Genomic DNA, 21,746 nt, shown 5'->3' on the forward strand with positions numbered 1-21,746 from the left:
TTTGTTTACCAATTTACTTCTATGTCAGATTGTGTCTCCACTTGAAAACTCCCAAGTCCCAAACTGAATCAGGAGGGTTCAGAGGGCTGATGCGATTACTTTAAGCCATTAGGAGTAGTTAATGGTCTTTCCTGGTGTTGTTAAGTAACACTGAGTGATGGACCGAGGTGCAGCCGACAGCTGACGCCGGCTCACAGCAACCTGCGGTCCTCGCGCTGGAGTTGGAGTCGTCTTCAGGGTCTGCAAAAGAACGATGAAATAGGATCACTTTTCCTGTTGGTGTGGCTGATAATTGGAATGGATGCATAGGGAAGTATTTATCTCTTGACCTTTTTGTTGATCAACAGGCAGGAAGGGACTCGTTGGTATTCACTGTAATAACCCTCAAACATCAGGAAGAGACTTTTTTTTTTTTCACCTTGCTTCATCCAACAGGTAAGAAAGATACTACCAGAGTGCTGACATGACCTATGACGGCTCAAATGTCTCGCTTTGGAATTATGCCAGATAATCAGTTAAGACATCGGATATACATTCTGGCTTTTGATATCATGTCAATTAAGAAAAGCCATTCATGACTTTCGTTGTCAATATAGTTTCAGGACCGCTAGGAACAAATATTTTCATCATCAATTAAACGATTTATCAAGCGACTTATTTTCCAGAGCCCAAAGCGATGGCACTTCACCAAAACATGTGTGACGTTTTCAGTTATACCACATAAAGAAAAACCAAACATATTCACACGTGAGAAGCTGGATCTAGTTTCTTTTTACAAATGTGACAATACTGTTACTGATAATACTAATAATAAGAATCGTTGCAGATAAATTTCCTCATTTATTCATTGCTGAAACTCTAATTCATTTATTTAAGTATTTTGATGTGTTGTGTGTTTAATTAATTCATCAGTAAACTTCTCACACCCCAAAACTATTGATATGGGAAAAAAAAGGCATCATTATACCTCAGGAAGTATTAAGAGTATTTTGTGTTGTAGTCTCAGATGACACAGCGAGCTGCCTGTGATGCCTCATTCGCTCTGTTTGCACTGCTAACAAAGAGCTCCTTTATGAGATTAAGAGATTTCTATGGCCCGCTGACATGGGTGAAATTTAGAGAACATTGGTGTAACCTGCAGCTAATCTTGTCTTCACGACAACGGAGGGATCAGGTCGTTGGATTGGTACGACACAGTGAATTCGTACTATAGCTCCTTTTCTGGTTTACATTCAACACAAATATACAGCGTATCACCGTTCTCACTAACAGCATTACTCATCACGTGTCCTTGGAAGGGATGGCTCTTAAATTCATTAAATGGATAGGTACACTGGTCTGCTCAATTGGATTACTGCCTTTAATGCAATTTAACAAGCTACCCGCCAGTGTGCAGAGCAAATAGTTGGAAAAGTCCATTAAATCAAATGTTTATGTAGTGGTTTTTAAGCTGTTTTTTAATTGATTTGTGCTGTTCATTTATTTGTACCATAAAGATGATCGCAAAGAGAACAAAGTGAGAGCAGTCTGACCCTGCTGCTGTTCAGCTGCCTTTTTTCCTTGGAGAAGAAAAGCTGCTCATTTGCCCGTCAACTGGACCACATTTTACTTCAGAGGGGCGGCTTCAACCAGACTCATTCATTTCAGGAGTAAACCAACTGATTCAAAGCCTGGTATGACCAACTACACTCTCATCACATGTTATTTTGCTGACGCTTTTATCCAAAGCGACGTCTAATAAATGCATTTCAACCATAAGGATTGAAACTCAAAAGAACAAGAAACACGAAAGTGCACTTTGATTAAATAAGCCAATTTGCTATAGATAAGAGCAATTACAAGTACAATTTAAGTGCTACAATTGGTTAGTGTTTGTAGTCAAGGTATAGTCTGAAGAGGTGTGTCTTTAGTTTGAAGATGTAAATGTCTCTCTGCGGTCCTGATGTCATCAGAGAGCTTGTTCCACCATTTAGGAGCCAGGACAGCAAAGAGTGGCGATCATGTTGAGTGTTTTGTTCTCAGTGAGGGAGGAACGAGCAGCGTGGCAGATGCAGAGTGTGCAGGTTGGGATGTAGGGCTTGTTGACCTTGATCATATTCTCCTGATCTACAGGATCGCATTGTTTACATAAGAAACACCACTTTGTATACTGGTCTGTTTAAGTTGCAGAAAGTTTTGCTATTCGGATTCACATGTACTAATATACTGATTCAGCGTTTCAATATTATCCATTAATCCGCTTAGAAATCAATGGGATGACTCAAACTCAAAATAAATTAAGATGGATGTTTGGGGAACTGAGCAACACTTTCTCTCATGTCAACAGTGCACTTTACACCAACATCTTGCCATGCATCGGCACACTGGGCCACATGCCTTCTCACCCCTCCTCGACCGATCCTTGACCATCCCGCCCGGTCCAATGGCAACTCGGGCCACCAACGTAAGGGGATGTATAACTTGACTGTGTTGTTAACTACATGGTAGCGTTTTTCCTTCCCAACTTTACTGATTCCCACCTGAAGCCAATTCTGAGCCTCGATGTCAAGTCTGACATTTTCACCGGACAAGAACCCATCAAGCCGTTGTGTTTTCCTGCAGGTCGACAGAGCAGCAACGAGGCCCTCCTTCGCTCCCGCCACGGCCTTTCACAAAGCAACACAGAAGCCCTTCAGGTCAACTGTGAGTCCAACATGCAGCCATCAAAGTGTGTGTGTGTGGGATTAAATGGACAGATTTCTGTTGCTAATTGTTGACACTATTGTTCCAGAAAGGAGGGCGTTGGGGCGCACTGCATGTCAGCATTGCTTGGATGATATACTATCACAAACAACTCAAAGTAAGAACTACATGCATCCACATTTACAGTTTACATAAGACCGTTACGTTGTTTTGATGTTGTATTTTGTGTCTCGAATAAATAAGAAGAAGAAAACCATTAAAATATTCTTCATATTTCCACACGAGGTTTTCACTTGACAGTCAACATTAACAAAATGGATTTCAAGAAGCTAAAATGTTTTTGTTATGATAAACTGTGACTTCAATACTGTGTCATTCCACAAATTACGTTGTGCTATTTTTAACAGAAAATTCAGCAAAAACCCAACAGTTCCCCTCCAGGGCCGACCCCAGAGTATCTCGCAACAGGTCCACTTGGCCCGGTTGAACCCGAGGAATCAGCCAGGCCGTCCTGCAGAAACCCAAATATTGGTGTGTTTACAGCCAGTAGCTCTAGTGGTGTGTGTGTGTGTGTGTCATATTGTTAAAGCCGATCTGCTGCTTATGTTTTCTAGACTCTCGATATGAACGTACTGCCGACAGGAATGAAAAAGGACAAACAGCGGAACATTCAAGCCACTTCAACAAAAGTTATCTCTCTGACCTTTACACATCTCCATCGGCGTCTCGCCACGGCCATCTGACCACCAGGGAGAAACGAGAAAAGCCCCCAAACCTGCACTGGAAAGAGAAGCTTGATGGGAAGGAGAAACGTGGGGGTCATCAGGTCGAAAAAACAAAGGATTTACCTCCTAGGGTCACATCCCGGGCTCCATCGATGACTCCTGAACTTGACGATGGAGCCGGCGGCTCACGCGACAGGAAAAGGAAGCGCGAGTGGGACGGCTCCGGCACACTGAAGATGGTGAAGCAGGAAGCCGCAGACGACAGACTCGACTCCTCAGAGAATTTGAACACGGATCCATCTCCGCTCGGCACAACTCACACGCGTCGGCCTTCACATGCCAGGCCAGATGTGGACAGAGGACATTTGTCTGCCTTTTACCCCGACAGCAGTAGATGGAGAGTGATCAGAACTCCCGGGGGACTGGCGCCTTATCCCGGGGCCGACATGCACCCCTACCAAACTGCTTCATGGGAGCCGATATGGGACGTTCCCCAGAGGATGGACCTGCACCGCGGACAAAACCTCCAAAAGGACTATTCGTTGAATACCTGCAAAGCAATCAGGACACTTAGGCCCCTTTATTTCCCTCTGGCGCCGAGGCAGCAGGAGCCGGTGTACCTCGGAGGGAGGGAGTTCCTCCACCCGGGTCACGAGAACTGTCCTCTCCACCGTGCTGGCTATCTGGCGACCTCTTACCTGGAGCCCTGAGTCTTGAGCAGCTGCTCCCATGACAACAACCAGTTGATTACATCCTGTGTGTTAAGCTCAACGGTTCTTCCCGAATGTGCATGTAGACGATAGAGCTCCACACTGAAGAAGTGTTAATAAAGCAAAATGTATGGACTAGTACACTTTTAATTGGACAAAAATATTCTTAATAAACAACGGTAGGATTGAAATTTTACAGCATTTTCTTTGATGTAATTTGACTCAAAGTAAAAAAAAAAACCTTACCTGTGTATATTAATTATATTGAATGTTTGTAACAATAAAATTATGCGATATTCCGACACGACTTTGAACAATTATGTTGTATAAATTACCTTCACCGTCAAGCGAAAGAAAACATCACAAAGAACTGATCTATTTCATGAAAGCTTCATTATACACATTAACAGGGAGCCCCATAGACAGGAGATGTGTGTGTAGAAAGAGTTAATAAGAGCGGCTATGACATAAGTATGGTCTCTAAAACCAGTGCAAACATAACCATTTCAAGGTCACACCCCTCTAAAAAAACACCAAAGAACATAAAGCTGGTTTAAAAAAGGTTCCAGTATCCACTGGCAGCTTCACAGCTAAATAAACCAGAAGCAAACCAATGTCATTGCAAAACAGCTAAAAGTTCCCGTGATGAATGCACGAATGAATGCAGGAATCACACCACGTCCATGCCCAGGCCCCTCGCAACCTCCGTCAGGGCCTGCACGGCTCCCGATGTCCCACCGCCATCACAGTCCTCCTGAGATAATCTTCCAGGCTCCTCCTCGATGTGGGGGATGGTGCTCATGACACAGTAGACGGGAGAGTCACTGCCTCTGGGGCTGGGCTGAGACGACGCGTCCTCGCCTCCGGACAGCTCAGAGGAACACGAGGAGGAGGAGCTGGAGGAGGGCGAGGAGGACCCTGCGGGAGAGCTTCGGCCACTCTCCGGCGTCTCGGCGGCCTTCTTGTTCCGGATGCTGGTTCTCTGACTTTTCCGCAGGCTCTGCGGCTTTTTGGCCATGTTCTTCATGATCTCCTTTGTCACTTCCACAGTCTCAAACCGCACCATGTTCACTTTTAGAAAGCCATCCACATCCTTTCTGTATCTGTGAAGGAACAACATGGATCCACCATTTTTTAATATATTGTATTGTAAATAATATATGTTTCAACCTTTACTCATAGTTACTTGAATGATATTTGATGCGCAACAGAGAAGCGAGACCTACAGAGCATCTGACGAGCTGTTTTTTTACAGAGATAAGTAGCGTTGAGGACTCACCTGAAGCGGGAATGTCCAGAAGGCCATTTCAGATCATGCTTCTTGCGAAGGTGAAGTGTCAGAGTGTAACACCACGAGAAGACTTTATCACAGATATGGCATTTATATTTGGACATCCCCCCGACCTGTCGGTAAATATTACGCAACGATGTTAATAAAACAAAGCATTAAAGCCGTCTCAGTGACTACGGCGGGTCGATGATCGGACGGACCTCGTGTACTCGTTTGTAGTGCTGGCTCATGGTTTGGATCGTGTGACAGGAATAGGCGCAGCCTTCCACCGTGCAGTGGTACACCGCGCCCTCATTGTGAACCTCGGTGTGCTTTTGTAGATCGGGCTGGTTCTTGAATCTGTTAGACAATTACAAATGAATTAATAATAATAATAATAGTAGTAATAATAATGCTGATATCCCCGAAACATTATCCAAAATCTTGTGGGTCTACCTCTTGTCACAGAAGTCACACGGAAATGGCCGCTCATCACAGTGGCGGAACCTGATGTGGATCTTTAAAGCTGCCAAAGTGGTGCACGTCATGTCACAGAAGGGACACTTCACCTGATTCACTGAGAATACAAAAGAAAGCAGGAATGACATACAATACATACCTGCCAAATGGGTCATTAGCAACACTAATGGTGTCGCATGCATCTTTTTAACTGCAAATTATATTCACACTATTTAATTTTCTCTAATCAATCCAAAATCTGTGGGCCTTTTTAGGAAATGACATGTAAGACATCAATGTGTTACAATTTACAATTTAATATGATTGAGCCTTATATAATTGTTAATTTAATTCAAGCTTAAACTTCAACCAATTTGATCTACTAAGTATTAACTTTTAATTAGTGATAAAACACACAGAATATTTAAATACATTTAGGTAAAGAGTTATAATAATCTGATCGGGACAATTTTTCTTTCACTGCTTTCATCCACTTTGAAACAATACAATAGATATGACATCAGGGTGTAACAAACTATTTCAAATAATGATTGGAAATTGGCTCATTCCATTGACAAAAACATTTCTTCAAAAATGTAAACAATGTAACAACAAGTTAAGAAAAGAAGTGCAGGAGAAACGATTACCATGCTGACGCACATGATCCCTCAAAAGCCTCTCGCTGGAAAAAGCTTTGCCACAATGCTCACATACCAGCGACTCTGCTCAAGAATAAGAGAGGAAAATATACAGACATCACCATTGTAGTCAGAACACATTCAGCACTAACGGCGTCCGAGAAATAGGAAGAGTCCTTCTCACCTACTGGCTCGGCCTGTCTGTGCAGGTGGTCGAACAGCTTTGTGTTGCTGGAGAACATGCTGCCACATGTGGGACAGGCGACAAGTCTCTCCTGAGTGTGACTCCGCATGTGCTCCCTTAAGCGGTATTTAATTTTAAAGAAAGCATCACAGCCTGTAATAGAAACATGACGTATAGTTAAGGTAAGACGTGAAGTTAGACGTACCACGAGCATTTCTTTGAGCTCCTTTCAAACCTGTCCAGTGGCAGAAGAGAGCCTGCAATTGTTGTGGGAGGGACTGTGGCTCAGCACTTTCAACATGATTGTCCACATGTCGGTAGAACCACTCAGGATTGTTAAATGTACTCTAGATAGAAAATATACATTTTGTAACAGGGGTGCAATCAGTCATTTGATGTCTCTGAATAGCATTATCTAATAGTACCTACATCACAATGCTCCCACTGGCAAACGTATCCATCTGATCCTTCAGGAACCAGGTTGTTGCTGTGCAAGCCTTGGTTGCAGCTGGGCAGATCAGGACGGGACTTGAGCAGCTGTGACCCGACAAACTTGAGCTTGCCGTGGTAGTTGTGGAAGTACGCGTGGACCTCCAGCTCCGCAGGGCTACCCATGGAAAGAAATACACATCCATTCCAGAGACAAGCATACTCATCTAAACAAAGAGAGGGAGTGCGTTATTGATGCAATGAACACAAAAAGTAAGCAGTATATTTACTGCATATGGCTGAGCAAACAACTAAACATTTCAACTGATTTGTTTAACAAACCTAAAATAAGTGATACCAGTACAGTCGGTAAATTACTTCTGACTGGCTGTTTTCTTGTCCTCTAATGCACCTTAATGTCAAACAACATGTGCCCTTAATTTAAGACGGGTCACTGTCACTCAGTGTGTACTCATCTCTTCAATCGCAACAGATACATTGAGTCAGCATATTTCCACTCAGCAGCAAAAGAGAGAGTTGCATCCAACTCCCACAGAGAAAGTGTCACAACTGTTGTGTGCAGACGAGAAAGAGTTGCAAAAAAGTTGTGTGGGCAGAAAACTGTTGTTGGTTCCAAAAGAAACCATGAAATTAGTTTGTGTCTTCTGTGCAACGTTATTTATCTTTACTGTTCTCTAGTAAACAAGATATTTGAATCTTCATTAGATGCCCTACGTGAGACTACAGAAGTGCTAGAATGACTGATTGACTTCAAATTAGCTTTACCAACCCTACAAGTGAGTAAAAGTGCAAGTTCTTAAGCCCTCACTCACCCAGGTCCTCCAAGGCATCGTTGTCTCCCAGGTAGTCCTTCAAATGCAGAAACATATGATCGCTCAGCTCCTCCATGGTGCGGCCCTTAAAGTTGCACGAAGCCCACTCACACACCACCTCAAAGTTGTCGAGCCTCTTGGTTGTCATCATGATGACGAGCTGTGTGCGCTTAGCTGCTTCTGCTGCATCCAAGCCCCAAATAACTGACCGCCTAAACAGAAAACGATACAACAGAGGTTTTTATGACGTGCTACGATACGATGTCAAAAGCACAGAGTAGCTGTCTCGACCTGGTTGGAATTTTAAAAACGTGCTAACTAGCTAACTTTAAAAATGTGTAAACCGACGTTAGCTCAGATTAGCTGAGAAGTGACAGCGTTAACTTTAATCTTTTTTCTTGGTGAAGATTATGTTAAAACAACACACATTGGCCCTCGTTTTATTCCAGGCCGGCTTGTGATCGATACAATTCACAATCTAACCAAATTATTCGTACTTCTATCTCAGCGTGCTGTGTTAATTTCTGTAACGTGATGAGTTAACGTTAGTGACGTTATTTTGAACGATGCTTTCTCGGACTTAGCCTTTAACGGCTAACGTTTAAAAAAAAATAGTTTAACAGCTAAATGTGGACGTTTTAAACACACACAACTGTTTCCTACACTTGCGATACACCATTTCTTGTAAATGCTTCTTACGGATATTAGCGGGAGCAGCTCTGTTATCTGAGCTGATGCTTCTTCCCTCCTCTGAGCTCGTCTGCGTTTGTTTATTTCCGGTCATCTCGAGCCTCAAAACGGAAGTAGATCTTCTTCGTCTGTTATTCAAAACAGACGAAGAAGAATACTGCCAATTAACGTGAAGGAGTCATACAACAACAACTGACTTTATCACGAAAATGTTGTAAAAATGTTTATTAGATCATTTGGAGCTTGTTCCTCTTTTGTTAAATTCTTCAACCATTGTTTTTTCTGATTTGTAACACTACTTTGATTTATTTTATTTTATAAAACATAATCCAACCTAATAATTTGTGGTTTAGTTGAATTCTATAGTGTAATACTCACACGAAGGTTCTGTGAGCCAACATCATCCTTGTGACCATGCTACTATGTTGCAATCTTTTTACCATTTTTTATTGATTGTTCTTTTGTATCCAGATGGCATGATATCAACAGAGATACCAGGCAGGACGAGAGATGTAGTTAGTCACACGTTCCATCCAGCTTGTAAACACCCTGGACACCTTCGAGAGCTGGGCATGTAGAAAAAGGAAATCTGAGTTACCAACTTGCAGTGTATCCCTGTTAATAAAATGCTTTGCGAAATAAATGGGAAACAATATTGGATCTTATCCACCAGAGGTCATAATATGCTGACTATCAGCACTCAAATAAGCCATCTCCTGCCAGTCCAATAAATTTAACATTTTCATGAGGGTGCATGTCTCCTGATATGACGTCAACACAACTCTAATGCAGTAACAAAATATTGTGCAGTGATATCAATAATGCATACATTTAACATAACCTTTCATTTTGTGGTCGACATTTCGTTTACATGTGAATTTGTGGGTCAAAGAATATACTGGAGCAGATGTTCAAACATGGATGGTGCTGTAAATTGGCTAAATATAATATTGGCTTATATTATTTATGACAGTGGCTGTTTCTACTTCATCATAACAGCAATGGCCATACATAAATCATAAAGTATACATTAACTACCTAGTGAAACAAGTGTATGAGATCTCTATGACACTCTCTTAATACAGTATTATATGTTGGGGAGACTGTAACCAGCCAGCCAAGTTTGTTGGAAAGGGGACAAAGCTTAGCTAGTTCTAGTCCCATCACTGATCTGTTATTCAATATTTCATACTGCTCTGCAAACATAAGGGCCCATAACAACTGAATTATTCATGCAGTGTTATGTCAGGATGACTGATTCACAGAAAAATTACCACAACCATCTTAAAGCTTTTCTGAATGAACCAAGAAAGGATCAAATAATTTAACAATTTAACCTTTTATTTTTTAATCTTGTGTTTTAGGAAAACATTTTGCATCTCATAATGATGTAATCCCTCAACTGTAAGAAACAAGGAGAATTGTGGACATTACATCGCAAATAAACACACTTCAACTATTCTGAAGATTGACTGAGTTTTGCAAGGCACAACATGCATTCTTGTTTAAAATGAATCCTTTTGCTGTGCTTGCTAGGAGTGCTTCGGAAATGGAATCCAGGCCAAAGAAACGTGTTTTATTAAGTTAGGTTATTTTCATATTCTTTGCAATACAATTCCCATCTCCTGGAATTTTACTGTGGTATAAAAATAATGCGTTGATTTTTCTGTAATTGTTAAGAAAAATGTCTATAGAATACACTGATATTAAGATAAATTAATAGTAATTTCTGAAGTGTTCAAAGGGTGTTATGATTATAATTCATTAAAACACATGTTGTCATTCAAATGACAAATGTCATTCAATTCAAAAAGTCTGTTTTTAGAATATATTTTAAATATTAGAAAATTGTGAGAAAAAAAAAATTCTAAGCAATAAGTCACCCCACAGGATAATATATCATCGTTTTAATCAGTGTTCATTCAGAGCAAGATGAGAGTACAAGCACAATATCACAACATGTTGTTTGCAGCGGTATGACGTCGTCACAACATCATTTATCTCTTGCTCGACTCCACACAGTCCAAACCAGACAGCATACACAATGAGAGGTATAGCACCAGGGTGTTGGAGGGCTCAGCAGCACGTCTAGTGGCAGCAGGCTATAGAGGTCATACACAGAAAACTCTCTCACTCCATCTCTTACACACACACACACACACTAAAGCCAAAACTGGAAGCAAACACACTGTGATAGTGCTCAAATGGGCTCTCACACACTGTGGCTTAAGTACAAATGCTTTGTGTCATGTTTATAAAGAACAGATGATGTTTGCTAATTTTCAGACTGCAGCAATTTAGAGAGCTGAACTTTTGAGTCCTGACACATTCCTTGTCCTTGAGAGATCAGCCAATTCCAGACGACCTGTATACTGAGTAACTACAATATGTTCACCCTTTTAAGAACTAAATGCATATTTTTCTTTTTCTTCTTGTTTAGCACAATTGCAGCTCAGAGAGGAGTACACAGTCACAAAATACTGAGTTGTAATAATAACAAATTCAATTAAAAAAAACACATCAAATTGAAGTAGTGGATCTTCATTCAGATTTGCAAGAAATATGTTTGTTGGTGTAACTATATAGCTGGTGTGTTTAGTTTGTAGCTTTAAGAGGCCCCTAGACCATGATTTTATTTAGTGTATGTACTTTTGTTTCTATGATGTGGCCAGATTCTATCTCTAAATCATGCATTATATTTAGCTAAAATGTTCCTCCTCGACCGAAAACGGGGTTCAGCATGCAAGCTGTAGCAATTATATATTACAGCTCATTTGGTTTCTTAGCAACCAAACTGATAAAAGCAGATATCATCCAGAACAATGAAATGGAACCCAGGAGCGGAGGCACTGTAACTAGGAAACGCAACTATAAAACAGATTTTGTACTTTCACAAAACCTCTCTGTGATACAGTCGGAGAGAATATGCATCCCTTGGACATTTCATACAATCTTTATATTTTTCTCAAATGTCATTCCGAGAAAGGTACAAATGTCCATTCACACATATGTGTACCAATAGCTCTTTTTAAAAGTTCAATGTTAAACAGAACTCATAATGTGCAAATGATGTGCTCAACAATATAAAGCGGTTCTGTGCACCAAAAAACAAAGAATCACACACTTACACGCACGCTCTCACACACTTCAAAGTGAAATTATTTGCATTATTCTAAAAGCTTGACACCAGTGCCCATTAGAAGGTCAACAATATATGACAGGCCGGCAAAAACAGGAAGGGAAATAAACCAGACAGAAGAAATTTGCCTAATTTGTCAAGATTGCCTTTGATCACGATGATGGAAAAAGGTTTAAAGTACTACTTTTACTGCTTTGATTCAGCCAGTCTATTGCTGATCTCTTTGCTCTTCTTTGTGACAGCTCCATCTGGTTTGGGCTTTGAAGATGCTTTCTTCTTGGCTAACTGGGAACTAGCAATCTGCTTCTCCTTTGATTTTATCACCATTTTCCCAGTTGTTGTTGGCGTCTTTTTTGGTTTGGTGCGAGAAACAGGTTTATCCACCTGAAAGAGAAGAAAAGGGAAAATCCTGAGTAAAGACAAAATGAGTCCGGTGGAAAACATCAACTGATGTGAGTGCAATAGTTTGACATTTTGGGAAAGGCATTTAATCGCTCCCTTGCCAAGAGTTTAAAGAGGTAATTGATGCTATTCTCCATGCTGTCCATTATAAAACTACAGCCAGCCAATTAACTTAGCTTGGCAAAAACAGTGGAAATGGGGAAACAGACAGCCCCGTTTAATCCAAAGGTTATTGAGATATTATGTAAGTTACTATTTCTTGGCCGGGGGCAGTGGAATTCTTGGAGTGACCACGACAGCAAGACAATGAGAAGGGAGCAGCATTGATCTTCTTGTCCAACTCCTGGCAAAAAAAATTCAATAAGGGCATTTCCAAAAATCTCAAACTATTCCTTAAAACGATTGTTTAAATAATGGTGAATTAAAAGTATGATGAAGTCATATTTAAGCATGCAATACGTACCTTTTTAACCTTGTTACCTAATATACAGTATAGACAGGCAAATGACACCAGATTGTAACGTTGACTTTTGCATTTTGTTGGTTAGTGCATTGAGGATAGAGGAAAGAAGAAACAGCACAAAAGGTGCATTTATGCTTTTCCTTTTACAGAACACTGTTTGTGCAGTTTCCTATTTAAGTTTTAAAGAAACTATAACATACAATGTTGATGGTATATAGTATGTATATTAGTATATGATGTTAGTTTAACACCTTAAAGAATGTGTGTTCTGAAGTGTTCTGATGTTTAAGAAGCAGGCGTGTGACTGGAAGATCGCTGGTTCACATTCCCATATCACCTGGGGAAATTGAGCAAGACACTTAGCTTCCCTCTGCTATTGTTGTGTTGCCACAACAATGAAAAACTCAAGAATAATCTCCCAGATGAATTTGTATAAATGAGTTGGTGTACAGCAAAGAAGTGACATGCTCAAACTTTGCTGAATAAAGAAAACTTAAAAACTAGTAAGAGATGACAAATGTTTGTGTTGCTGAAAGTTATAGCTCAGTTTCGGTGAATCAAGGGATCAGGTGCAGAGGTGCCTCAGACACATCACTCATGGTGGAATACAGTGTGTTATCGGGTGTGGGGGAATGTGTCGTTCATTGCCAAAAAACTCTTTAAGTGTACTTGTGCCATGGTGCTTTTTAAAATACAGTCCAAATTAGATTAGACACATTTATTCCTTTTCACCACACACCCTTGATGCTGTGGACCTTGAGGAACAAACCTAGATCTTCTTTGGTGCATCATAATGAACTGCAGACATTAACACCAATGGGTTAACACTGTCACACACACCCTGCTGGGCTTCCTCCCACTTGAATGGAGTCAAATTAATGGTGAGCCAATGGTGTGTGTTAATTTTCCAAATGGGAAACCTGAAATACCCTTTTGCCTATGATTGTCACCAAAATAGAGATATTCACAGAGCAGATCTTTTTTTTAATCTCATTTATATCATTGAGATATTCGTCTTATTGGCCTCCACTGATGCAATCAATCCATCTCTTTTGTTTCGATTCTCATCCGTCACTTTGAAATATCATCTCAGCTACTCGGACGTCTTCCATTTATCAACGAATGCAACCTTTTTCAAAAACCTCCTTGGCTTAATAAAGGGCTTGTGGGTGGTGCTGCCTGAGATGTGGGCAAACAGTGAAGATGTGGCTGATAGTTTTTCGCAAGGCCGAGGCGCACACCGTGTGCGTACGTGTGTCCTGGTCTGCACAATAGCGTCTGATCAATTTGAGGTCAGCCTCCATGCCTTTCAGAAGAAACAGTGAACACACCTGGCTACAGCAGGTTTAGAACAGAGCTGCTCTCAGTCTCTGAGACGTCCTACAAAAATGAGAGAGGGAGTGGCCATCTTTAAACACACTATAGACACATTATTAACCAATTGTCGTCTGAACTGTCAATAACATCCACTAATATACTAATCTATGTTAATTCTACTTTAACCCACAGATTGGATATTATATATGTCAATGTCAAACTGATGCAATACCTATTTCTTATATTGGTTTGTTGTTGTTTATTTGGTTCAAATGTTACAGAATTGCGCTGCTAAGTTTTTACTGGAGAATTTACAGAACAAGTGTGATGGAATCATCTCAAAATGAGAACTGCTTATTTTATCTAAAACATCTTCAAATGGTAATATAAGAAGGTTATGTATAATAGAAACATACAAGGGAACTAAGTGAACACTTTTTCAGTTCAGAGTACAGTTGAGAAAACGTAACCGTAAAAGGGTACTTTATTCTACAGACGGAAACCTCCATCAGTGGACCCGTGTGTGTGAGGGCGTGCTCTCACCTTGGCGGGCTCCTTAGCGGGCTCACTGTACAGGCTGCGTATCCGCCTGCGCTCCATCAGCTTGTTGTCGGTGGGGTGAGCCTTCGTCTGCTCCCCCTTGTATGTGGCGCTGTAGCTGGTTTCCAAACTGGCCTCCTTCACTGGGGGTTTGTACAGATCTGGAGCTTTAATGGCCTTCACTGTTTTCACATCCTTATAGGCCTTGAACTCAGTCCTGCAGGCAGTGGAAAAAGCAAGCAAAGAGGTTTCTGGGGCCACAATGATCATTTTCACTAATAAATCATCTCAGAATGAGTTTACCGATAACGAATATCTTTGGACTTTTTGGCCAGTCACTGAACGTACAACGAGGCAATAAGTGGTAGATGCTGTACGCACACTACAAAGCTCATGTGAACTATTGTGTTGCTCTGGGCCGATCGTCTGCAGCATTGTCCAGTGAGCACAATATTTTTTTTGATTCTTCTTGAAGAAGAAAAGCATTAAATGTTCATATGGGAGAAGCTAGAAAGAGAGGCCGGTGAATTTAGTAAATTAGTTTCAATTTCAGTCAAACACGTTATAATGTCTCATGTTCACGATCAATCAGGCGTATTGACGTCATTTAAACACAACAATTATGGACAATAACGTAAGTAATTGTACAATTGTGTTTGCAATTTATATATATATATATATTTAATCTGCAGAAATCTAAACTATGTTCTATTCAGTGACTAAGAAAATGTTTTTAAATGGCTATTGCAAATGAGAAAGCTTGTTTTAATTAAAACATTAAAAATTCTAGTTCAACGATAACGGTCATGTGGCCTCGACTTGGCCTTCCGATTGTGCGCTTTGTAATTAGATTAAGTTTGTTTACTGCTCACAAAGCACATCCTAACAGCTGTAATAACTGGCACACAAGGTTCATTGGTCATTTCAGTTCATTCAGAACAGTTAATAAGCACAAAATGGAAGGCCTTGGTGTATAGTAAGTTTAATATTTCTAAGGGACAGAAATGAAGCTATTTAGTAGTATTCCTAACCTGCATCATTTATTAATAATTCAATTGGGAGTCAGCCTGCAGAAACCACGTTAAGAAACATGATTACATTTAGACCCTTTTACTGGATCGTCTCATTCATACTATCGATAGTATTGTTAGGAGGGATAAAGCAGGAGAAAATCAATAATGCAACCTTTTCCTGTGCCCATATCAGTTTGCTCATCTCTGGAGATGGTAACAAGAGATCACGCAGCAACAAATAAACTTTCGACAAAATCTTCTCCAAATGTTTCATCACTGACATTATTGTTTGGGATTTTATTAAAATGTTGAGTAAGGGATACTTAAAAAAGGTCGGCAAACCCATCCTTAAAAAAAAGGCCCAAGCAAAGGGTTTCTCACCTCGATGGGCTGAGGAATAAACGCCCCTCGCAGACTTACCTGTAGCTGCTAGAAGTGGACATGACCTGCTTGATCTGTCTGTTCAGAGCGTCTGCGGCCGCTCGGCCTTTCCTCTGCTCCGCGCTCGCATCGGCGGGCGTCTGACGTTCCGCCTTCTCGCCCGTTTCTCTCTCAGCGGACTTCTCCCTCTTCGCCGGCTCCGTTGACTCTTTCTCCTGCGTTTTCTCCTCGAGCTCGCTCTTCTCCACGCCGCTGTCGGCCTCCGCGGCGGCGGCGGCGTGGTGGTGGTGGTGGTCCAGCTTTCCGCTCGCGGCGCTGCGCTCCGGTCCGCCGGGGCTGGGCTTGGGTATCCAAGGGTGGTCGTGCTTCTTCGGTATAGGCCACGGCTTGTAGTCCTTCTGATACTGCGTTTCGGTATTGAACGGGGCGGCCGAGCGTTGGTACTCGTTCCTGGGTTTGCAGCTCGGCTCGGGGCGCACACTCCACGCCTTGAAGTCTTGGCGCATGACGGACGCCGCGGAGCCATCTTTCCCCGCTGCGGCACCCGTCGCGGGCGGTGCCTTCCCGGGCTCCTGCTCCGCGGGATGGGGCTGGGTTTCTATGGCGATCGCCCCGGCCCTCTTGTGCCTCGGCTGCAGGTGATGGGGAAGATGCTGCACGTCGGCCGCATCCGAATATTTACCGAAAACCAACGGCACCGCGACGTCCGCTTTGTCCAGCTCCGTCCAATAGCGGTTGATGCAGCAAGCACGCGTGAGGCAAGGCCATGCCATGACGATCAAGTACTACCGAAGGCTTGGCGAGAAAGAAAAAAAAAATATGCGCAGGATAACACACTCTTAGATGTCGGATTGCGTGTAAAGGAACAAACGCCTGGTCACTCACCCTGCACACACACCTCCACCTAGAGTTCCTGACCAGTCAGGGTTATTCCTCCCTGCAGCTTGATGTAATTGCACTCTTGTCGTCGATCTTTACCAGAGACCACTGAAAGCAGAGCACCGACGACTGTCTCTCTCTCCCTCTCTCTCTCCCGATCCTCCCGCAGCCACGAGGATTCTGGCCGAAGTTTCAATGGACTTCGTGGTTTTGCCCTGGACTTTGCCGTGTCGTTGCGCATCAAAAGGGACCCCACCCACATCGGTGTGATGCTTGGAGATGGCCGGGGTCTGAGGACGCACGGTGAACTCTCACCTGCGCGTCAGCGCGCGGAGGGAGGAGACGCGTCCGAGCGTCAGGAAGAACCCAATTTACAAACTACAGTAACGTGGTGGTTATGTCTCTGAAAGACACAATGGTTTAGAATGGTCATTCATTAAACTGCAGGGTTTTATACTTTATGCTTCAGGCAGGGACTAGACCCATCCTAAAATTCATTTTTAATTCAACCCAAAAGATAAAAAAACATTTAGGAAGATATGTAAAATGTGACATGTTAATAACTACTTTATGTGGCATAACATTTCAAGCTAAATATTACTTTTAAAGGAGGTGGACTTTCAACATTGCGGCCTTTATATCCAGAATATCACACCAACAAAAACAAGGGCTTCCAATTGAGAATGCTGATATTGGTGCAACTGCTCCCTCTGGTGCTCATAGTGGGTGGAAAGGAATCCAATAGTGACGGTGTTCATCTAGTTCATTAAAGGGATATAATATAGACAGCAGTGAGCAGTTTATTGGAGTTTCTTCTTTGCCTACATATTTACAGTTTACAATTTTATTTGTTTACTACATACAAGAACAATGGTCATTTCATTTTTTCTGGAAAACATCAGGGACTGAAAAAATGGAATCAATCACTTCTTAACAAAAGCAACAATGTCCATTAGTTCTTATCCATGTGCACATACACTAAAACATAAATGAGCACCCAAATGAGGATGCTTATGACTTGCAGCCAATCCATTTACTTTATTTTTGTCCACAAAACCTTCCTTGTGAGCTCAGAGCCAGTGTCAAATCATTTCATGGCAGCTTCTGCCTCCGCCCCTTCCTCAGACTCGGCTGCTGTCTTAGCCCCTTCCTCCGACTCGGCTTCTGCCTCCGCCACTTCCTCCGACTCGGCTTCAGGATCTTCCTCTGAATAGAGTCTGCAATATTTGTCGACCATGACATCCAAGTCATGTTTGACGTGAGTATTAACGCTGAGCATCGCCAGACTTTTGTTCCACTGCTTGGCGGGCACGCTGTCGAGATGGGCCTGCAGCCGTTCACTCGCTTTGTCCCCTTTGTTGTCCTCCAGTTTCAGCACTGGCAAGGCGGAGAGCACCTTGAGGAAAGCGTTGACGTTGGGGAAGAACTTGACGTCCGGCAGCTGAAGGGTTTCATGGATGGTGGTGGGCAGGCGCACCTCCTTGCCTCTGTGCTTCCACTTGATTCTCCAGCAGTGGAGCTCTGCCAGAAGTGTGTCGGGGCTGGGGAGGTCGCCGCGGTACACGTCTGCGTAGTTCTCCTCGGTGGTGTTGAACTTCATCTGCCCCATGACAGCTGGGACCAGCGACAGGCACTTGAGAGCTTTGAGGTTGGTCTCAGAGAACATGTCCTCCACCTCCTGCATGATGCCATGGATAATGGGGACGGTCACATACTCCTTAAAATATGCCTCGATTTGGATTTCCCCCACATCGGCTGCACGCTGTTTCCTCAGAAACAACCTCGGCACCTTCACAGGAATCTCCATCACATTGGCCACACTCACAGCCTCCTCATACCAGAACTCGTGGTAGACATCGACGTTATCGTTGACCTCATTCAGTGAATGTAGGACAGCGGTTAGGCTGTTGGCAGCAAAAAACACATCAAGCGTTTCACCCTGGAGATTCCGCCCGAAGGCTCTGGTGAACGTGAGAACGTTTTTTAAGATGACCACGGTGACGACGATCTCAAAGTCGGACAGAGTTTCTGTGACTGAATACGCAGTCGCTGTGACCGTGTCGGCAAAGTTTCCATCGTCGTTGTCCCGGATGCTGTCCATGCACAGCAGCAGGGGCGGCAACATGTCCAGCAGCACATCAAAGACATTGTGCCGTTCCGTCCAGCCTGAGGCACAGGCTTGTTTTAGCGAAGATCCTTTCTCCTCATTTTTCTGGTAGTGAGTGGAGATCGCCTTTTCAAGTTCATCCTGCGTGAACGGGGTCCTAAAGAAAGCGCCGATCCTTCTCAGTGTCTCCATGACGACCTGGACGTTGGGAAAAGGCAGACTGTTGGCCAGGTGCACGTTCAGTGCCATTTCAGAGCACGGCATGTGCAATGCCAGAGGATACTTCTCCATCAGTAGCACAGCCACAGCTTTCATCTTGGTGGTGGAGGTCCCGGTGGCCTTGTGGGCCTGACCGCGGCAGTCTTCCATGCTGAGGCCCCAGCGGTCGGTCAGTTGGGCCTCCAGCCGCTCTACCAGGGCAGACTCATCCCCATCAAAAGACATAAAGTCTAAAAACTCTTCTCTCAGGACGTTGTGCTGATTGACAAAGTGTAAAAATAAAGGCAGGTGCTTCTCATCTGCAAATTCAACGAGGTCACCTGTGACAAGGGAGAAGAAGCGGCTCTCTCTCACCTCCATAAGCATCTCCTCCCTCACCGTGTTCTCACAGATGTCCAACAGCTGGTTCTGCTGGGTGGCAGAGACGTATTCTGTGTTCACAGCAGTCGCGTGAAATCTCTTTTTCAGAGCTTCATCACCAGCATTCATGCGGTAATCAAGGAGGGCCTGGAAGTTGTTCGACATGTATTCAGCTTCGGATGCTTTTCCAGCCGCCAATGGGATACTCTGTTTTCCCAACACGACCACGACCTCAAACAACGACCGCAGGTATTCACGAAACTCCCTTTCCTCTGTGGACAGTTGGGGCTCATCCTCCGCGGCGCCTGTGCTGTCCTCGGCTTTTTTGGAAGCAAGCTGTTCAACAGAAGACGCCACTGGGGGGGGGGACAAACAATATTTTCAGTAAATACTGAATAAAACAAACAGTTCATTGTTTAATTTTAGTGGATAAAATTGAATTCCAAATTTACTTACATCGCCTTTCTTTAATCCTCCTCAAATCTTCTTCAGACTAAAATGAGAAACCTTATTAATTCACAAGTGTCCAACAACAATCAGTCAAAGTACTAATGTTAATATGGGAATTTCGAACAACACAACTAATAAATATTGTCCTTACAAGTTCTTTAATCCGCTTGCGGTGTCTGGTATGAGGATTTCTTAGATGGCTTGTCAGATCAAAAATGGTTGGAATGGCTGTATCCTTCAACACAGTCCTGTAGGGGCTCTAAAAAGCAAAGAATTCAAATAAGTCCAATTCGGGAGACAAGTTTTTAGAAAAATTAGAAAAAGTTTTTAATGATGTGGGGATACTCACTGTTTTGCACACCATCGCTGGATCAAAGTGTTTGGCACATAATCTGTAGTGCTTGTTCAATTGATCCGATGTTTTCGCTTCCAGGTCTGCTCGGCGGCAGTTCTCCACCCAGATGCGACATCTAAGAAAGAAAAAAAGACATAAACGAGCTATAACAGTGATGAACTGAGACAGCAACCATGCTTGCTTGCTTGCTTGAAAATACTTCTAACAATTTATAGAATACTAATTTGGGTGAGTGCATTGCAAATGACAAAAACATGCACACTAAACTTCGAAACACGTGGTCAAATAAACACTAAGAAGTGCCCAGTGCTTCTGTGCAGTTTGCATGTTGTGAGGAAGTTTCTCAGGGGCCTGGGCGACGAAGTAACATCGATAAACAGCAGCACTATTTACCTCAAAGTATTGATCAGTAATTGTCGTTAACTTTGGACATATTATAATTCCTCAGGCATTTGAATAGAATGGGGTAACGCTATAAAATAATGCCTTACCTCTCTGGGTCCCGTGGAAATCGAAAAAATGCCAAATCGGACTGTGTGCTCTTCCGTGTACAGTTTGGGGCCGCGCAAAAATTCGGCATGCTTTAAGCTAGGTTGTTAGCTTAGCTAACTGTTATCATTTGCTAACTTTAGCACTGCGGTTTAGAGACTCGCGCGGACCCAAGTGCGTACTGACGCACACAGAGGAGAAGAAATATGACCAGAAATACCGCGATAGGCGTGTAACGTTACATAACGTTACATTGCAATCGATCGGCTCCGACTTTATTCACGATCACTATCACAGCAGTCACAAAGGTTTACGATGTCCCACCCACAAAGGACCTGATTGGCCACAGCCAAAGCCTAGGTTATAACTGTTGGTTGCTCGAGCCCCATTTCTATTGGCCTGACTGTTACGAACTCACTGCTACCTTCCACTGGGTAGCAAAGGCAACTACAAGGCGCTAATGCTTGTAAACGTTTGCGAGCTAAACGGGTTTTCTCGTATTCAGGGTGCAAGCTATATTGCGAATCTAGAATACATAAATTAAAGAATACAAATATGAAGGTTAGCCGCCATGTCGTTTGGAATGTATTAGCATTACTAATACAATGTTAACTGCTACGCACCCTGCTAGTTACTATTTGCCATATATAAAATCTATAAAGGTAATGTGACCGGTGCACAATGGCGGCTCGTTGGTCTAGGGGTATGATTCTCGCTTAGGGTGCGAGAGGTCCCGGGTTCAAATCCCGGACGAGCCCTCCAATTTTGTTTTGCCTCCGTCACAAGATTCCTAGTTCTGTCGATATGTATGCCACAAACGTAAACATTTTAAACGATCAATAGCCATTTAAGCACTGAAAAAAACAACCTCAGCAGAGTATCAGCCACCCACCGAATAAAATGCTAAGGGCTCGTCCGGGATTTGAACCCGGGACCTCTCGCACCCGAAGCGAGAATCATACCCCTAGACCAACGAGCCAGAACGTCATAGAACTACAGACATACAAGTATA

The 21,746-nt window shown here is 42.8% G+C and overlaps 4 protein-coding genes, 1 long non-coding RNA gene and 2 other non-coding genes across 9 annotated transcripts; 3 read left to right on the forward strand and 4 right to left on the reverse strand.

Moving 5' to 3' along the window:
- Window positions 1-1,507: 1,507 nt before the first annotated feature.
- Window positions 1,508-2,676, forward strand: LOC134126983 (uncharacterized). Its single transcript, XR_009955913.1, has 3 exons — window positions 1,508-1,673; window positions 2,327-2,443; window positions 2,602-2,676. It is a non-coding gene; the product is annotated as an uncharacterized LOC134126983 (long non-coding RNA).
- A 108-nt stretch (window positions 2,677-2,784) lies between these two features.
- Window positions 2,785-4,143, forward strand: LOC119215870 (autism susceptibility gene 2 protein homolog). Its single transcript, XM_037468368.2, has 3 exons — window positions 2,785-2,839; window positions 3,090-3,213; window positions 3,297-4,143. The coding sequence occupies exons 1-3, from the start codon at window positions 2,813-2,815 to the stop codon at window positions 4,115-4,117; spliced, it is 972 nt and encodes a 323-aa protein (XP_037324265.2). The 5' UTR covers window positions 2,785-2,812; the 3' UTR covers window positions 4,118-4,143.
- A 105-nt stretch (window positions 4,144-4,248) lies between these two features.
- Window positions 4,249-8,768, reverse strand: zgc:112083 (uncharacterized protein LOC550461 homolog). Its single transcript, XM_037477628.2, has 10 exons — window positions 8,630-8,768; window positions 7,931-8,142; window positions 7,098-7,324; window positions 6,904-7,015; window positions 6,669-6,821; window positions 6,494-6,568; window positions 5,844-5,964; window positions 5,609-5,747; window positions 5,397-5,521; window positions 4,249-5,220 (listed from the first exon to the last, which is right to left on the reverse strand). The coding sequence occupies exons 2-10, from the start codon at window positions 8,079-8,081 to the stop codon at window positions 4,788-4,790; spliced, it is 1,536 nt and encodes a 511-aa protein (XP_037333525.2). The 5' UTR covers window positions 8,082-8,142; window positions 8,630-8,768; the 3' UTR covers window positions 4,249-4,787.
- A 1,749-nt stretch (window positions 8,769-10,517) lies between these two features.
- On the reverse strand, window positions 10,518-17,411 carry LOC119212409 (microtubule-associated protein 6 homolog). Of its 3 annotated transcripts, none has more exons than XM_062561193.1 (4): window positions 16,761-17,411; window positions 15,915-16,670; window positions 14,485-14,698; window positions 10,518-12,143 (listed from the first exon to the last, which is right to left on the reverse strand). In XM_062561193.1, exons 2-4 carry the CDS (start codon window positions 16,646-16,648, stop codon window positions 11,946-11,948), a joined length of 1,146 nt encoding a protein of 381 aa, XP_062417177.1. In that variant the 5' UTR covers window positions 16,649-16,670; window positions 16,761-17,411; the 3' UTR covers window positions 10,518-11,945. The 3 variants fall into 3 exon arrangements, with proteins under 3 accessions (XP_062417177.1, XP_062417178.1, XP_062417180.1); XM_062561196.1 differs by adding an exon at window positions 13,956-14,004 and having other exon boundaries at window positions 12,021-12,143; window positions 15,915-17,411; XM_062561194.1 differs by having other exon boundaries at window positions 12,001-14,004; window positions 15,915-17,411.
- A 125-nt stretch (window positions 17,412-17,536) lies between these two features.
- Window positions 17,537-21,084, reverse strand: thap12b (THAP domain containing 12b). Its single transcript, XM_037462776.2, has 5 exons — window positions 20,737-21,084; window positions 20,240-20,360; window positions 20,042-20,149; window positions 19,897-19,933; window positions 17,537-19,796 (listed from the first exon to the last, which is right to left on the reverse strand). Exons 1-5 carry the CDS (start codon window positions 20,823-20,825, stop codon window positions 17,842-17,844), a joined length of 2,310 nt encoding a protein of 769 aa, XP_037318673.2. The 5' UTR covers window positions 20,826-21,084; the 3' UTR covers window positions 17,537-17,841.
- Window positions 21,085-21,420: 336 nt separating this feature from the next.
- trnap-agg (transfer RNA proline (anticodon AGG)) lies at window positions 21,421-21,492 on the forward strand. Its single transcript has one exon. It is a non-coding gene; the product is annotated as a tRNA-Pro (tRNA).
- A 149-nt stretch (window positions 21,493-21,641) lies between these two features.
- Window positions 21,642-21,713, reverse strand: trnap-cgg (transfer RNA proline (anticodon CGG)). Its single transcript has one exon. It is a non-coding gene; the product is annotated as a tRNA-Pro (tRNA).
- Window positions 21,714-21,746: the final 33 nt, after the last annotated feature.

The sequence above is a fragment of the Pungitius pungitius genome, chromosome 3 (genome assembly GCF_949316345.1).
Source record: "Pungitius pungitius chromosome 3, fPunPun2.1, whole genome shotgun sequence".
Lineage (NCBI taxonomy): Eukaryota > Metazoa > Chordata > Actinopteri > Perciformes > Gasterosteidae > Pungitius > Pungitius pungitius.

Excerpts from the sequence above, each read along its gene's own strand:
- zgc:112083 (XM_037477628.2), bottom strand. The coding sequence starts at position 8,081 with ATGATGACAACCAAGAGGCTCGACAACTTTGAGGTGGTGTGTGAGTGG. Across the intron at positions 7,325-7,930 it reads CGATGCCTTGGAGGACCTGG|ATGAGTATGCTTGTCTCTGG; the intron begins GTGAGTGAGGGC and ends CTCTTTGTTTAG. Across the intron at positions 5,748-5,843 it reads TGTGACTTCTGTGACAAGAG|ATTCAAGAACCAGCCCGATC; the intron begins GTAGACCCACAA and ends ATTGTCTAACAG.
- LOC119215870 (XM_037468368.2), top strand. The coding sequence starts at position 2,813 with ATGATATACTATCACAAACAACTCAAA. Across the intron at positions 2,840-3,089 it reads ACTATCACAAACAACTCAAA|AAAATTCAGCAAAAACCCAA; the intron begins GTAAGAACTACA and ends TATTTTTAACAG. Across the intron at positions 3,214-3,296 it reads CTGCAGAAACCCAAATATTG|ACTCTCGATATGAACGTACT; the intron begins GTGTGTTTACAG and ends TATGTTTTCTAG.
- LOC119212409 (XM_062561193.1), bottom strand. The coding sequence starts at position 16,648 with ATGGCATGGCCTTGCCTCACGCGTGCTTGCTGCATCAACCGCTATTGG. Across the intron at positions 14,699-15,914 it reads TCCACTTCTAGCAGCTACAG|GACTGAGTTCAAGGCCTATA; the intron begins GTAAGTCTGCGA and ends CACTGCCTGCAG. Across the intron at positions 12,144-14,484 it reads CCGCTAAGGAGCCCGCCAAG|GTGGATAAACCTGTTTCTCG; the intron begins GTGAGAGCACGC and ends CTTCTCTTTCAG.
- thap12b (XM_037462776.2), bottom strand. The coding sequence starts at position 20,825 with ATGCCGAATTTTTGCGCGGCCCCAAACTGTACACGGAAGAGCACACAG. Across the intron at positions 20,150-20,239 it reads CAGCGATGGTGTGCAAAACA|AGCCCCTACAGGACTGTGTT; the intron begins GTGAGTATCCCC and ends TTTGCTTTTTAG. Across the intron at positions 19,934-20,041 it reads GCAAGCGGATTAAAGAACTT|TCTGAAGAAGATTTGAGGAG; the intron begins GTAAGGACAATA and ends TTCTCATTTTAG.